Here is a 13,548-nt window from a genome sequence, read left to right as displayed (position 1 = left end):
GCTTCCAGAATTAAGATGACGTCTGGGTGGTATCTATATACGTATCCCCTAAGAGCTGTAAGTTTCGTACAATTCGTGATACCACAAGCATTCTACGATGTGACATGTAACTTCACCTCGTCATTGAATATTACCTTTAAGACGATGACAATCGAGGGTGAAGCGGTATTGGTGCGGGGAACGAGTTTCACTTAGCTTACCATGTTGGAGATTCTTCCTTGGGGACAGCAGCTAGGATCCCGAGACGAATGGCAATGATATCCAACTTCTCTATGAGGGTGGTAACGGTAGTTATAACGACCTGTTGAGATTCAACCAATGAGTTGCTTCGAATGTGGCCTGCTTGCTAACTGAAATATCTATACGAGCTTCGATTACATCGAAACGTTCTGTAAGTGAAGCGATCCGTATTTTGAGAGCGGCAACAGTTTCGCGAAGTGTCACTATTTGTGTATAATCTGAAGTAGTAGTTAAGGTAAGTGGAGGGACACGGTGGGGTGGGGGAGGTGGGAGTAGTTGAGTCGTGTAAGCGGCAGTGGGTTCTTCGTTACCTTGACGTCTCGTGCAGCCATACCACACGGTAACCCCTTCTTGGTGACATCGTCGGAATTTCCGTAATGAGGTGTTCGATGTCGATGACTGTGGTTATGTAGAGGATGTGTTATCAGATATTTCTTCTGGAGATGTGCGGTGAGGGCACGTGGGTGAGCCTTGTGTTCCTGAGCACCACGCACACCGATCAGCCTCGGGACAGTACCGTGAAATGCGACCAATGCCCTAACACTGAAAGTACCACAGTTGTTCATCCAACATCTTACGAAACTCACAGGATGACAGGTAAGGAAGGAAGTTAAAATGAATGCTTGGTGGTGGTGGTGGTAGTTAAGGAAGGCTCCAGGTAATAATTAAACAGTTGATTATGATCAAATCGACGAGCTACATACCCGACAGTTCCTTGGCTAAAGCTGATTCAATACGTGTCGGGTAATGTGTAAGGAAATAACGTGGGATACTTACAATGTCCGTGCGACAGCGGGATATATAGATGAAGCGAGATGATACTGCCGCCATCTCGACTTCGGTCTGGTTACAGTGAAGGTTAAAGGGTCTTCACCTCAGAAAACCAGCGAAATTTTATGTTCAGAGACGGGTTGTCGTCGAACAGATGTATGTTGTAGTTGGTCAAGGGAACAAACGGGGGAGGTAGGGGAATTACGCAGGGCTACAAAGGAGGCGCATGCCGACAGGAGACCTTTTGGTCCATAACTAGATCGGACGCAAAAAATATATATATAATAATGATGAATAAATATACAAATCAATAAATATAGATTATGATAATATAAATAATAAATCAAATAATTGAATAGATAAAGAGGTAAAATTAAATAGTAAACAGGTAAATAATAAATAATAAATTAACAGGTAAATAATAAATAATATTAAATTAACAGGTAAATAATAATAAATTATATTCATGGATAATAACAAACAAATAAATAATATAAGATAAATAGCAGGCATTACAGCATCTTGTTTAGATGTTTAAACGAATCTTAAAGCTTCAAAGTAAACTACATTGTACTGCCTCTGCAGGAAGTTTGTTCCATTCATTAACTATACGGTTGGCAAAGTTGTTTCTACCCACTTCCGAATCATATCTATTTCCTGACAGCTTGAGACCATTATTTCTTGTCGGATTTTCATTGTGTGATTTTTTTTTTTCTTTTTTACTTTTGATGTTGTCAATTCCCTTTAGAATCTTAAAGACTCAAGTCACCTCTGAGTCTAAACTTTTTAAGTCGATTTATTTTTTATATTTGGAATCGGTTTTGAGGCTCACCGTTGTACTTTTTCCAATTGCCAATGTCTTTAATGGGATTAGGTGACCATACGGAAACAGCAAATTTCAAAAATGTGGACGAAGTAACGATTTATATAGCTTATTAATGAGAGATGGACTTTTGAAGTCAAAAGAACGCGCGATCAGTTCTAGAATCTTATTTGCTTTCTCAGAGGCTGAAATACACTGCTTAGATGATTTGAGATCGTTAGTGATGATTACACCAAAATCCTTTTCACTATCCACTTTTGTTAACGAATTTCCAATATTCAATTGGTTTAAGTGATCATTTGCCGTTCCGCACAGTTTTGTATCGTCAGCAAATTTGGAGACAATAGATTTTAGTCTGTGGTCTATATAATTTATATATGTTATGAATAGAAGTGGCCCAAGAACGGAGCCCTGAGGAATTCCACTCGTAACGTTTTTCCATCTAAAAGTTTTGCTATTTAGAACAACTCTCTGTTTTCGATCGTTCAACCAATTACTAGTCCAATTTAATAGGCTACCACTTATTCCGTGTGAAGCTAATTTAGTAAGAAATCTTCCATGGGGAACGGTATCAAAAGCTTTTACAAAGTCTAGATATATTAAATCTATATTGTTTCTTTTGTCATAATTCGAGATGACTGTGTTGTAGAATTCGAGTAAGTTAGTCACGCAAGAACATTTTTTTTTTAAATCTATGTTGGCTATCATTTATCAAACGGTTACTTTCTAAATGATGTTTGATAGCATCTCTGATGATAGTTTCCATAATTTTTCCTACGATTGAAGTCAAGCTTATAGGCCTGTAGTTATTTTGTTTCTTTTTGTCCCCTTTTTTGAATATGGGAGTAACATTAGCTAGCTTCCATTCTCTTGGAACATCTTTGGATATGATAGATTTCTTGAAAATAATTTCTAATGGAATTTTCAGTTCCTTCAAGATTCTTTGATACCAACCGTTTTATTAACTATGAGTTTTCCTTTACACCTTTAATTTTTTCTTTTGTTATATTTACCGTAGTAAGTTTACCCTACACTTTTCACAGGTGTCAGTTTGGAATTCGCTTTGAGGTGTTTCGTTTATGAATACTGAGCTAAAATATTATTTTAAAGTATCACACATTCCTTTATTTGAATATTCAAGTTGACTGTCAGCAGATAATAGTGGGCCTATGTGATTCCTAATAACCTTTTTATTTCTAATGTAACTATAGAATTCTTTGGGATTCCCTTTCAATTTATCAGCGATATTCATTTCGTATTGTCATTTTTGTTTTCTTATTGTCTTTTCTAATCTATCTGTATTATTAAATAGCTTTGATAGTCATTAGGTACACCCGAGCACTTGTATTTCTTATAAGTCTGTCTCTTTTTAGCAATACTTTTTTTTTTTTTTTTTTCAAGCCATTTTGGGCGAGCCTGATTTAGAGGGAGACTGTCCTTAAACGGGATGTAAATATGAATTATCATGTGAAGGTTCTACGGCATTACGTGAGATTTCTATAGGCTGCCCAGGGAGTGATATGCTGCTTTAGGGGACTGGTGTGTTTTGCCTGGGTCCAAAAGACTCTTTCCGCTCAGAAGGTTTGGCACCGTTGGGGGGGAGAGGGGGAGTCAATGTCGCCCTCCGAGGAATGGGTTATGGGTAGTTTGGTGGAAGAAAGAGCCTGGTTGGTGAGGTGCAGGGCATTTTGACGTCCTTGGTGTTGTAAAAGCGGCCAGTTTTCCTGAGACATATCCTCGTCATTCAGTTCTAGTTCAGCTTCTAGTTCCTTAAGAGCTATACACAACACACACCTACGTCAGTAGACAGCGGGAGCATTGTGTGTGTAAGCTTCCCGGGTGTTGTGACGTATCTGTGTCGTCACACTAATGGAACTGTGGAGGTGCAGAAATTGTACCAACCGACAGGAGGGGCCTAGCCGGTGGAGCAGAATTTCTTTTCTTTATTATGGACTAAATCCAACCTTGAAAAAACATCAACTACTGGTTTTGGAAGGACTGCACCTTTACACTGCTCTTTGCAACAGCTGCAGGTTGTTGCCAACGAAGGTCCAGCAGAAAATTCTGAAAGTTAGGCGCTCACAGCAAGGTTTGTTTGTGCTTCGGCGCCCTGGTGTCGAATAGAGGGGGAGTGGAGGGGAGTTGAAGGGCGATGGAGGGAGAAGGAAGGGAAAGGATGAGGAAGAGGAGGGGACTGGGAGTTTATACCCGAAATGTCATTCTAACTCAAACATTACTAATTTATGAAAATGAAATAAGTTACACAATTTAGTTTGAGTATCTGTTCATGTATTACTTTAATGCACCTAAGTTTGGTTTAGGTTGTCTGTTGTATCTAGAATTATCTCAAACTCGCAAAAAATTAAATCACCGCAGGCAAGAACCCATGAGGTCATTGGTCTAGTTGAGATGGGTTAGAAAAATCCTATGACTAAAACTTGTGTTGCTTCATGATAGCATGAATGAACCATCAACCAACATAAATAGATAAATGAATAAATAAATAAATGAATGAATAAATAATTGAATAAATAAATAAATAAGTAAATAAATAAATAAAAATAACTAAATAAATAGATATATAAATAGATAAACATAAATGAATAAATGAATAAATCAATTAATGAATTAATAAATAAATATAGAAGTACATAAACAAATAAATTAGTAGATAAAATCCATCTATATACCAAGCGCTTCTTCCCCCCTAAAAGGAAAGTAGCCAAGTTAAAGGCATGCACCCACTCCCACCTATTTCTCCTATCACATACCTTCCTAATATGAGAAAGTTGAAAGTAAATGTGGGTAAAAATAAGTTGATGAGATGTACAAAGGGAGAGGATAGCAGCGAGTATGAAATAAGTCTTAAAAGAAAGAGGCTGGAGGAAGTGGACAGTCAATTATTTCTGGTCCCATGTGGCAGGGAATGAAGGAGTGTGGGTAAAGGTAAGCTGTAGACTAAGAGAAGCAAGTAAATGTCTTTGGGGATATAAAAGTGTTATGAAAAATAGGTATCTAGGATTGGATGCAAAGAGAAGATTATATAAACGGTTGATCATACCTACGACACTAAACATTGAGCCCAACTTAGGTCAGAGACTGTGGTTTCCGTGTGCACAACTTGCTTCACTTATAAGTTCCTCAGTGATTAATGTCTTTCACAAGGCTGGAGCAAACGTATTTCTTTACATCTTATATTTACGATAACCATTGGCCTATTAGGTCATAGAAAGCTTAATTGATATCCTAAATCTATGACCAATAAATACCGGTATACGCCTCTCAAAGATCCAAAAAATATTACTCATTTTAGTACTTATAATTGCAGTTAAATGTATCTCTGATCTAAGGTACTATCAAGGCAGCGAGCTGTAAGCGTTCATTCGAGCTGTTATAGAGTAAGGAAATAACAAAAGTAGATTTTACACTTTCCAAAGAGTTCTGTTAAGGAATTTGATAAAACATTTCCCAAAATTGGTACAACGTATTTCTTGTTGCATCTTCATCAAGTCCGTTGCATTTCTATGTAGTTGATAAAATTATAACAAACAAAAGGTTGTATCAATTAAAGCTCCGCCCTCACGTAGTGTTTATTTCGATAATTTTTTTCGGCAACTGCCACTTTCATACATTTCCCAAATCCCACACTCATCACCTGTTTGGCTGTCGTTGGTTTGCTTGCAAAGCTTAAGAAAGAAAATTCTTGGACTCAGTCTCCATACAAACAAACTGATACTCTGATTGCGTCACTTCATATGCAAATTACTCCGTCACTTGCATAAATTGATTCAGGTGATTTCAGAACTTATTGATCTTTCAAAGGAGGTGCAGACGATTCACAATAGATAGAAAACTGCTATCATATACCTAGGCTTTGGTATTTTTCATAGATATTTATCAAGTGAATGACTGTTTCTTTATAATAGTTACCATCGGTGAGTGTGTTCTTCCTTGTACCAAAATATGGGTTTCTGTGAATATTAGTCAAACGCAAATCCTTCAGTTTCTTCGAGAGCAACTCAGTCTGAACACTGAGTTTTCTCCTTCAAAATACATAAACAACTGTATTGTACACCTACTGTATGTTATAACCACTGCTTATGAAAGACAAACTTGTTAGACTTTTCTTCAAGAATTCTGATTAAGATAAGTGTGTGTGTGTGTGTGTGTATGTGTGTGTGTGTGTGTGTGTGTGTGTGTGTGTGTGTGTGTGTGTGTGTGTGTGTGTGTGTGTGTGTGTGTGTGTGTATGTCTATGTGTGTGTATGTGTATGTCTGTATGTGTGTGTGTGTGTGTGTGTGTGTGTGTGTGTGTGTGTGTGTGTGTGTGTGTGTGTGTGTGTGTGTGTGTGTGTGTGTGTGTGTGTGTGTGTGTGTGTGTGTGTGTGTGTGTGTGTGTGTGTGTGTGTGTGTGTGTGTGTGTGTGTGTGTGTGTGTGCGCGCGTGTCTGCATGCGTGTATGTGTGTGTGTGTGTCTGCAAGCGTGAATGTGTGTGCGTGTGCACGTATATACGTCTCAGCATGCGCGTGTGTGAGTATATGCGCTCATGAGTATCATATGATAGACCAAGGAAACCCATGAGATGACTAAAAAATTCCTCACCAGTTGAGCGCTTCCCGAGCACTCAAAGAGGCGATATGATGCAGGCAAGACAAAGCTTTCCCAACCCCCAATTCTCTGTGCTCAGTAAATGAGTGTCAGGGTATTGATTACCACGGAGATTCTTATTTAGTTTAGGATTCATGGCTTATTTCAGGCCTCCTGGCTTAGCTCAGGTCTTCTGGCTTGGTTCAAGGCTTCTGGATTAGGTCAGGGTTCGGGCTTACTTCATGGTTTCTGGCTTAGGTCAGGGCATCTTGATTAGGTCAGTGTTTCTGGCTCAGATCAGGGGTTCCTGGATTAGTTCAGGGATCACGGTATAGGGAAAGGGGTCAGGGTCAAGATAGGGTATCTTTCAGGGGGAAGGAAGAGGTCAGCGGTCAGGGCAGAGCTCAGGATTCATGTCCAATGATACACAAAATTCCAGAACCAGAAGAAGGAAATTTGAAAGGAGGAAAAGATCAAGAAATGAAAATGTGCCCAGATGTCTTCTGAGATTCGTTGAGGTTAGAAATCGAATTTGTTGCCTCGGGTGGGAGGAACTTTTGATGTCACTTGTAATAAAGTAGGAAAGAATCTGAAGTGTTTGAAATAAGGGAAGGGACCCGTTGCGAAAGTATTCTATTTTTTTCGTGTAAGATGCTCCTCTGGTAACCCTCCTCCGAGAAGGAATTTAAATAGTGTTGCTCAAAATGTCAGATTCGTTGGTTGTACGTCTAATTCATTTGATGTTGCTCCCCGTCAACTGGCTTTCGTGTTCTTATGCTAATGTAGTTTCGAAATATATACCGACATGCTCTTGCTGAGTTTATTTTCATTTGGTTTTATTTTGTTTTAGTCTAAACTAGCGAGTCTTAACGTGATCAGATTGTTGATCTAATGTCTTGTTTTCTCTTCTTTTTTCCTGGAACATTTCCATTTTGGTAATTTGATATTTTATTTTTTGATCCACTGCCTTTCCTCTAAAATCTCTTTCCAATCATTCTCGTCTTTATTATATATATATATATATATATATATATATATATATATATATATATATATATATATATATATATATTTTTTTTTTTTTTTTTTTTTTTTTTTTTTTTTTTGCATGTTGTATCAGTTGGTTTCGTATCACAGTTCTCTTCATTCCTGTCTCTTTTTCATTCCCTTTTCTCCTTTTTCTCTCTCTTTCTTTTTCTTTTTTTAGTTTCCTTATCTTCTAGTTTCTACTACACCCTCTCTCTCTCTCTCTCTCTCTCTCTCTCTCTCTCTCTCTCTCTCTCTCTCTCTCTCTCTCTGTCTGTCTGTCTCTCTGTTTGTCTCTCTGTTTGTCTGTGTCTCTGTCTGTGTGTGTCTGTGTGTCTGTGTGTCTGTCTGTGTGTCTGTCTGTGTGTGTCTGTCTGTCTGTCTGTCTGTCTGTCTGTCTGTCTCTCTCTCTCTCTCTCTCTCTCTCTCTCTCTCTCTCTCTCTCTCTCTCTCTCTCTCTCTCTCTCTCTCTCTCTCTCTCTCTCTCTCTATCCCTCTTCCTGTGATGCCTCTCATTTTCCCCTTTGCCTTTCTCTTCCTCCTCAGGGATCCCTCACTATGTATCATTGCATCTGAAGACAACCACAAATACATTCTTGGAAACGTTACCTTTACTGTTACTCAGTTTATATATGCCTACTTCAACTGGTAATTCAATGAAGCATATTTACAGAGACTTCAAAATAACTTTGACAATATCCTTCTCTCTTCCTCTCCTCCTCTCCCCCTCTCCTCTCCCCCTCCCCCTCTCCTTCCCCCTTTCCCTCCCCTTCCCCCTCCCCCTCCCCCTCCCCCTCCCCCTCAATCCGTCTCCCTCTCTTCCTCTTAACTTTGTTCAGGTATGCCGAAGCATAATGGACCTAGACGTAAGATAGCAGGATATCCTGACTGCAGATAATTGCGTTCTGAAAACTACACATTCTTTTCATGTCGTCTTGCCTCATGCATGCACAGGTTGGTCCACAAAGTCTGTTTAACTCTCCATGGCTTTGAAGGATATTTGCTCACATGATCTGTTGATCGAAGTTCAGTCAGCTCCCTTTTTCCCTCGCGGAATCCTCTGTAATTAAATTGATCTTGTGTTCTCGCAGTTTTGTTGTTGTTGCCAAAGTCCTTTAACCCTCAGGTTTTTAAATCGTCCTTTCTAACTCTTTCGTTAATTACTATCTCTCTCTCTCTCTCTCTCTCTCTCTCTCTCTCTCTCTCTCTCTCTCTCTCTCTCTCTCTCTCTCTCTCTCTCTCTCTCTCTCTCTCTCTCTCTTTCTCTCTTTCTCTCACATACATACATATATACATACATGCATGCATACATATATATATGCATGCATACATACATATATACATGTATGTATGCATACATATATACATGCATACATACATATATACATGCATGCATACATACATATATACATGCATGCATACATACATACATACATACATACATACATGCATACATACATGTATACATACGTATATACATACATACATACATACATACATACATACATACATACATACACACATACATACATACAATATCAAGGGTCCTTTCCTCTTTATAACGGCGCAGCCAAGTCAAAACATTCACTCACTTCACATGTATCATGACCTATTAAACGAACCTGTCATCTCAGCACTCCATAATGAATGGTCATCCCTGCACCCCACTATGCTGCTCGAATAAAAGCCAATGCAGCGAGACACAGCTCTTCCACAGTAGGGCCCGACATCTGGAACTAGCTTGCCCATATCACCTCATTATATGGTGATCACGCCCCGCTCTCTCCTCATCCACCCACAATAATTCACAGAGGATTCAAGAAGAACGTCCCTCTGTCCCACGTCATCCTCTTGTCCATTTATGATCTCCCTCCATCCACTCTTATCTTTTAAACGCTCTCTTCTCTGCTCGACAGGCATTCCCGTGTTTTCGCGGCCCCCCTTCTTCCCTTACCTCCACTTCAGCCTTGGTCTTCCTCTCAGGTTCACTCCATCCGCTTCCGTTTTCCACACTTTTTTTTTTTTTTTTTGCTAGTTTCTCCTCATTTATTCTTACCATATGTCCAAACCATCCAAACACTCTACGGTCTAGTCTATCTGACAGTTCTCTCTCTTCCTTTCTGTCTCACCTCCAACTTTCTTGCTCTATCCTTCTTCGTAACATCTACCACACTTCTCAAATCTCAGACACTTAATCTTGAGCACGGTCAAGCTCTTCCCTCGTATCTCTTTTATATTCTTATTCTCTGTGCCATACAATCACTCCTTCATACAACCTTATATTTGTATTCATCCAGTCATACTTCTCATGATATCTTCATTACCCCAGATATTTACTTGCCTCCTTTACTCTATAGTTTACCATTACTTTCACTGTTTACTATCAAATATAACTTAAAAGGATAATAATAAAAAATCAATAGAATTTTCCACTTATTCAAGCCTCTCACCCACCAAAGTCACATTAAAATGCTACCATTATACTAATTACTTGTCTCAACTCTTAAAAAATTAGCATAACTCAAGAAATGTACATAATACGAACAAAGAAAATGTTGGCCTGTACTGTCCCTTTAGCTCTGCATTTTCTACTACTCAGGGAATTGTTCCTTTGACATCAAATACATTCAGACTCCTTTTAAACTCAGCGGAATCCATTGAGCCCTTTCCCACGTAGGCGGAGCTTGTACGCTTTATAGTCTCCAACTGTCTTCAAGTACGACTCTTTCACAATAGATCCCCCACTGGGGACTCTTTTTCCTTCTGAATCAATGGTTCCCGACTATCATTTTTTTCCTCTTAGAGTCTTTGCTTATGCAGTGCTGTTCATCTTCTTAGAAATCATTTCCAGCACTGAATGAAATCGTTTAGCATCCACTTACTAGTATTAGTTTTTGGTCTTTGAATTCTTTAAGAAGCTGTTGTGGACTCTCAGAAGCTCCTGTTCCCTCAAAAAGCCCCTGGATACTCACATGAGAGGCACTCAGCTAAATCCTCTGGCTTAAGTTTCAGGTAGGAGGATTTGGTGGTTGGCTCAGAAAACCATCGTTGTTGGTTTGATCTCCTGATCAAAACTTATCGACCTTCCAATGTAGCGTGCTTATCCTTCACCTTCTGATTTACTTTTCAAAAGTAGAACTTTTGTTTTTAACCTCGTGTGTATGCTATAGCCTTGGAAGCACTTCCTAGCCTTTTTTCATTATTGTTTATACAGCCCTTGCAACACTTCCCATGTTTTTTTTTTCTTTTTTCTTTTTCAACCTCGTGAGCATATTCGACCCTTTTTTTTTCTTTCTTTCTTTTTTTTTCAAGGCAGTCCCCGATATGCTATACCACTCCTTCGATCCAATCTCCTTTCAGCGCTGGGACCATTTCCATTCGGCTGATGGTGTCCAAGGTGGTTCCACAAGTCACCCTCCACCCCCATTCCCTCGACTCTCCTTCCTCGACTTTCCTTCCTGGTTCCTCTTCCTTCTCCGTTCCACCCAACCTACTTACCTCCCACCTATTTACTCCACTCCTCACTACTCCTACAGATCTTGAGATCCCAATCACCCTTTCTTTATTGAGTTTGGCAACATGATTTCCTGTCGATATGCCTTGTGTTTGTAACCCAATGTAACCATTATACCTTTCCTCTATCTATATAACCCATCCTCTTCCAAAGACTCTAGCGGCTCCATATCTTCTTCAGTTCAACAAGAAAATGTGTTTTCACCTCCCCACACCCTCTCCCTCAATACACACATGGTGGCCCATGAACCCTCCCAACCCCCCAACCCCCCCAGCCCTCCAAACCCCCCCTGGTACGTCTTCGCCTACCGGCTTCAAAGCCAGCAGAGCCAAAACATTTTGAAGAGAAACGATGCTGGGCAATCGAACTGTATGCAGGAGGGGGGAGGGAAAAAGAACACTGAAAGGAAGGAAAAGGGTAAGGATAATTCACCAGAGCTTCTGTCCGTGAGGGAGGACATGAAGGAAGGAAGTGCAAGGGAGAACAAATCGTAGACGAAAAACGGAGAGGGATTTAGAAGTAGAAATAATGACAACGGAATGGAAGGACAATCAAGCTAAGAGGACGGAGAAAAGGATGAGAAAACGTAGAATATCTTAAAGGAAGGTTGGCTTTGAAAGCAAAATAGAGATAAGAAGCAGAAAGAAATAAAAGAGAATGAGAGATAGAGGTAGGAAGAGGAAACTAAAAGCCAGGAAGGAATGAGATAGAAGAGAGTGGGAGGAATGTAGAAGGAGGTGGGTAGGAGGAAGAAGAGGATGACTGGACAATAGTAGTAGTAGTAGTAGTAGTAGTAGTAGTAGTAGTAGTGGTAGTGGTAGTGGTAGTGGTAATAGCAGTAGTAGTAGTATGGGAGAAGGAAGAGGAGGAGGAGGAGGAGGAGAAAAAGGAGAAAGAGAAGGAAAAGGAGGAAAAAGAGAAAGAGGAGGAGGAGGAGAAAAAAGGAGAAAAAGGAGAAAGAGAAGGAAAAGGAGGAGGAGGAGAAAGAGGAGGAGGAATAAGATAAAAACGAGAGCCAGAAAAGAAGGCGAATGAGAAGAGTTGGAAGAGGGGTAAAAGGAGGACAAGGAGGACGGGAGGTAAAGGAAGGGGGAGGAGGGGAGGAGAAGGGGAGAAGGAGGAGGGGGAGGAGGGGGAGGAGGGGGAGGAGGAGGGGGGAGGAGGGGAGGAGGAGGGGAGGAGGGGGGAGGAGGAGGGGAGGAGGAGGGGAAGTAGGAAGAAGAGTTGCTGGGGAAGAGTATGGGGAAAAACGCGGAGTAAGAGGAAGTTAGGAAGGAGTTAAAATAGTTTATATAAGAAGAAAAGAAGATAATTTAGCCAACAATAAACAACGCCTCTATCTTTGGGGGCGAATATTGCATTAAAGAGCAGTTGTCATAGGGAGTAAAGGAGATATTTAAGGGGGAGAGTAACAGAACAGAGGGATAGTAGAAGTTGGAAAGAATTTGCATTTTTCGTTTTGGGTGGAAATTAGTCTTCAATCATAAATGTGTGTTAAGTGACTTGATCCGTAGGGATGTCACTCAAGTTCCAAAAATAATGACTACAAAAAGATGATTGAATCACTATCTCATCCGAGAGGAGAATTGGTAACTGGAGAAGGAACAGAAGAACAAGAAGAGAAAAAGGATAAACAATGGAATGAGAAGAAGGAGAAGGAGAAGGAGAAACGAAATAGAAAATAGGAATAAGAGAAAACGTAAGAGTTCAGGGACGTGAGAAGACAGAATTTGAAATAAGCTGGAAAGGAAGGAAGAAAGAACAGGAAGAGAACTAAAGGATGGAAGTGAAGAAGAGAAAGAATAATTCAAAAAGAGCAGAAGGTGAAAAAAGAAAAGAATGTTAGTGTGGAGCAACAAAAAGAGAGGAAGAGAGCAACAGAGGATGAAGAGGACACAGGGCAAAGAGGAATGAAGGCGGGAAGAAGTAAATTCTTAAAGAAGAGTAGAGAGGAGAAAAGAAGATGGAAAAGAGAGAGGAAGAATAGGAAAAGGAAAGGAAGAAGGAAAAGAGGAAGGTAGAATAGGAAAAGAAAAGGAAGAAGGGAAATAGTGAGGAAGAAAAGGAAGGGGAAAGGAAAAAGGAAAAGAGAGAAGAAGAAGAAGAGGAAGAGGACAGGGAAAGGAAAAAGAGATGGAAAGGGATGAAAGGCTAGTGAGCAAATTGGAGGGAAAAGCAAAAGCTGCCCGTCTCCTCATCCCCGCTCTGTCGGTAATCTCCCGAGACTGCGTCAGCTGAGAAAAGCCCCAAGCCCACACTGTCTCGAACCCAAAAACGAGTCTTTCTCGGCTCTGCAACCCAACCAAGAGGAACCCTACTCATAACCTCCTCCCTTGAGGAGAGAAAGTGGAGGAGTCTGCGTGCGGTGTCACGCTTCCCCATGAGATGAAGTAATCAGCATCCAGGAGACAATGCCTCCGTCTCTCATTTCTTTCCCCTTGAGGGGTGCAGCCCTGTGAGCAGGCATTCGGTTTCTGGGTAGGGAATGGCTATTTTAAGAGATCTTTGGGTCCAAGTGGTGGCTGTCAATGGCTTTTGGGATCTTCCTGTTGTTGTAGAGTAATGAAAGAGGGAACCCCTTGAACAT

General features: G+C 40.3%; 1 protein-coding gene across 1 annotated transcript in view; it reads left to right on the top strand.

Moving 5' to 3' along the window:
- The first annotated feature begins 521 nt into the window (after positions 1 to 521).
- The window catches only part of LOC143018579 (glycoprotein-N-acetylgalactosamine 3-beta-galactosyltransferase 1-like), a 112,877-nt gene continuing 99,850 nt past the window's right edge, over positions 522 to 13,548 (top strand). Inside the window, exon 1 of the mRNA XM_076174069.1 lies at positions 522 to 837. Coding sequence (XP_076030184.1) covers positions 657 to 837 — 181 coding nt within the window. The 5' untranslated portion in view covers positions 522 to 656. The remainder of the gene's footprint in view (positions 838 to 13,548) is intronic.

Source organism: Oratosquilla oratoria, chromosome 35, assembly GCF_046742065.1.
Source record: "Oratosquilla oratoria isolate Oo_2021 chromosome 35, ASM4674206v1, whole genome shotgun sequence".
NCBI lineage: Eukaryota > Metazoa > Arthropoda > Malacostraca > Stomatopoda > Squillidae > Oratosquilla > Oratosquilla oratoria.
The sequence above is the reverse complement of the archived record's forward strand: the minus strand, read 5'-3'. Positions and strand labels throughout refer to the sequence as shown.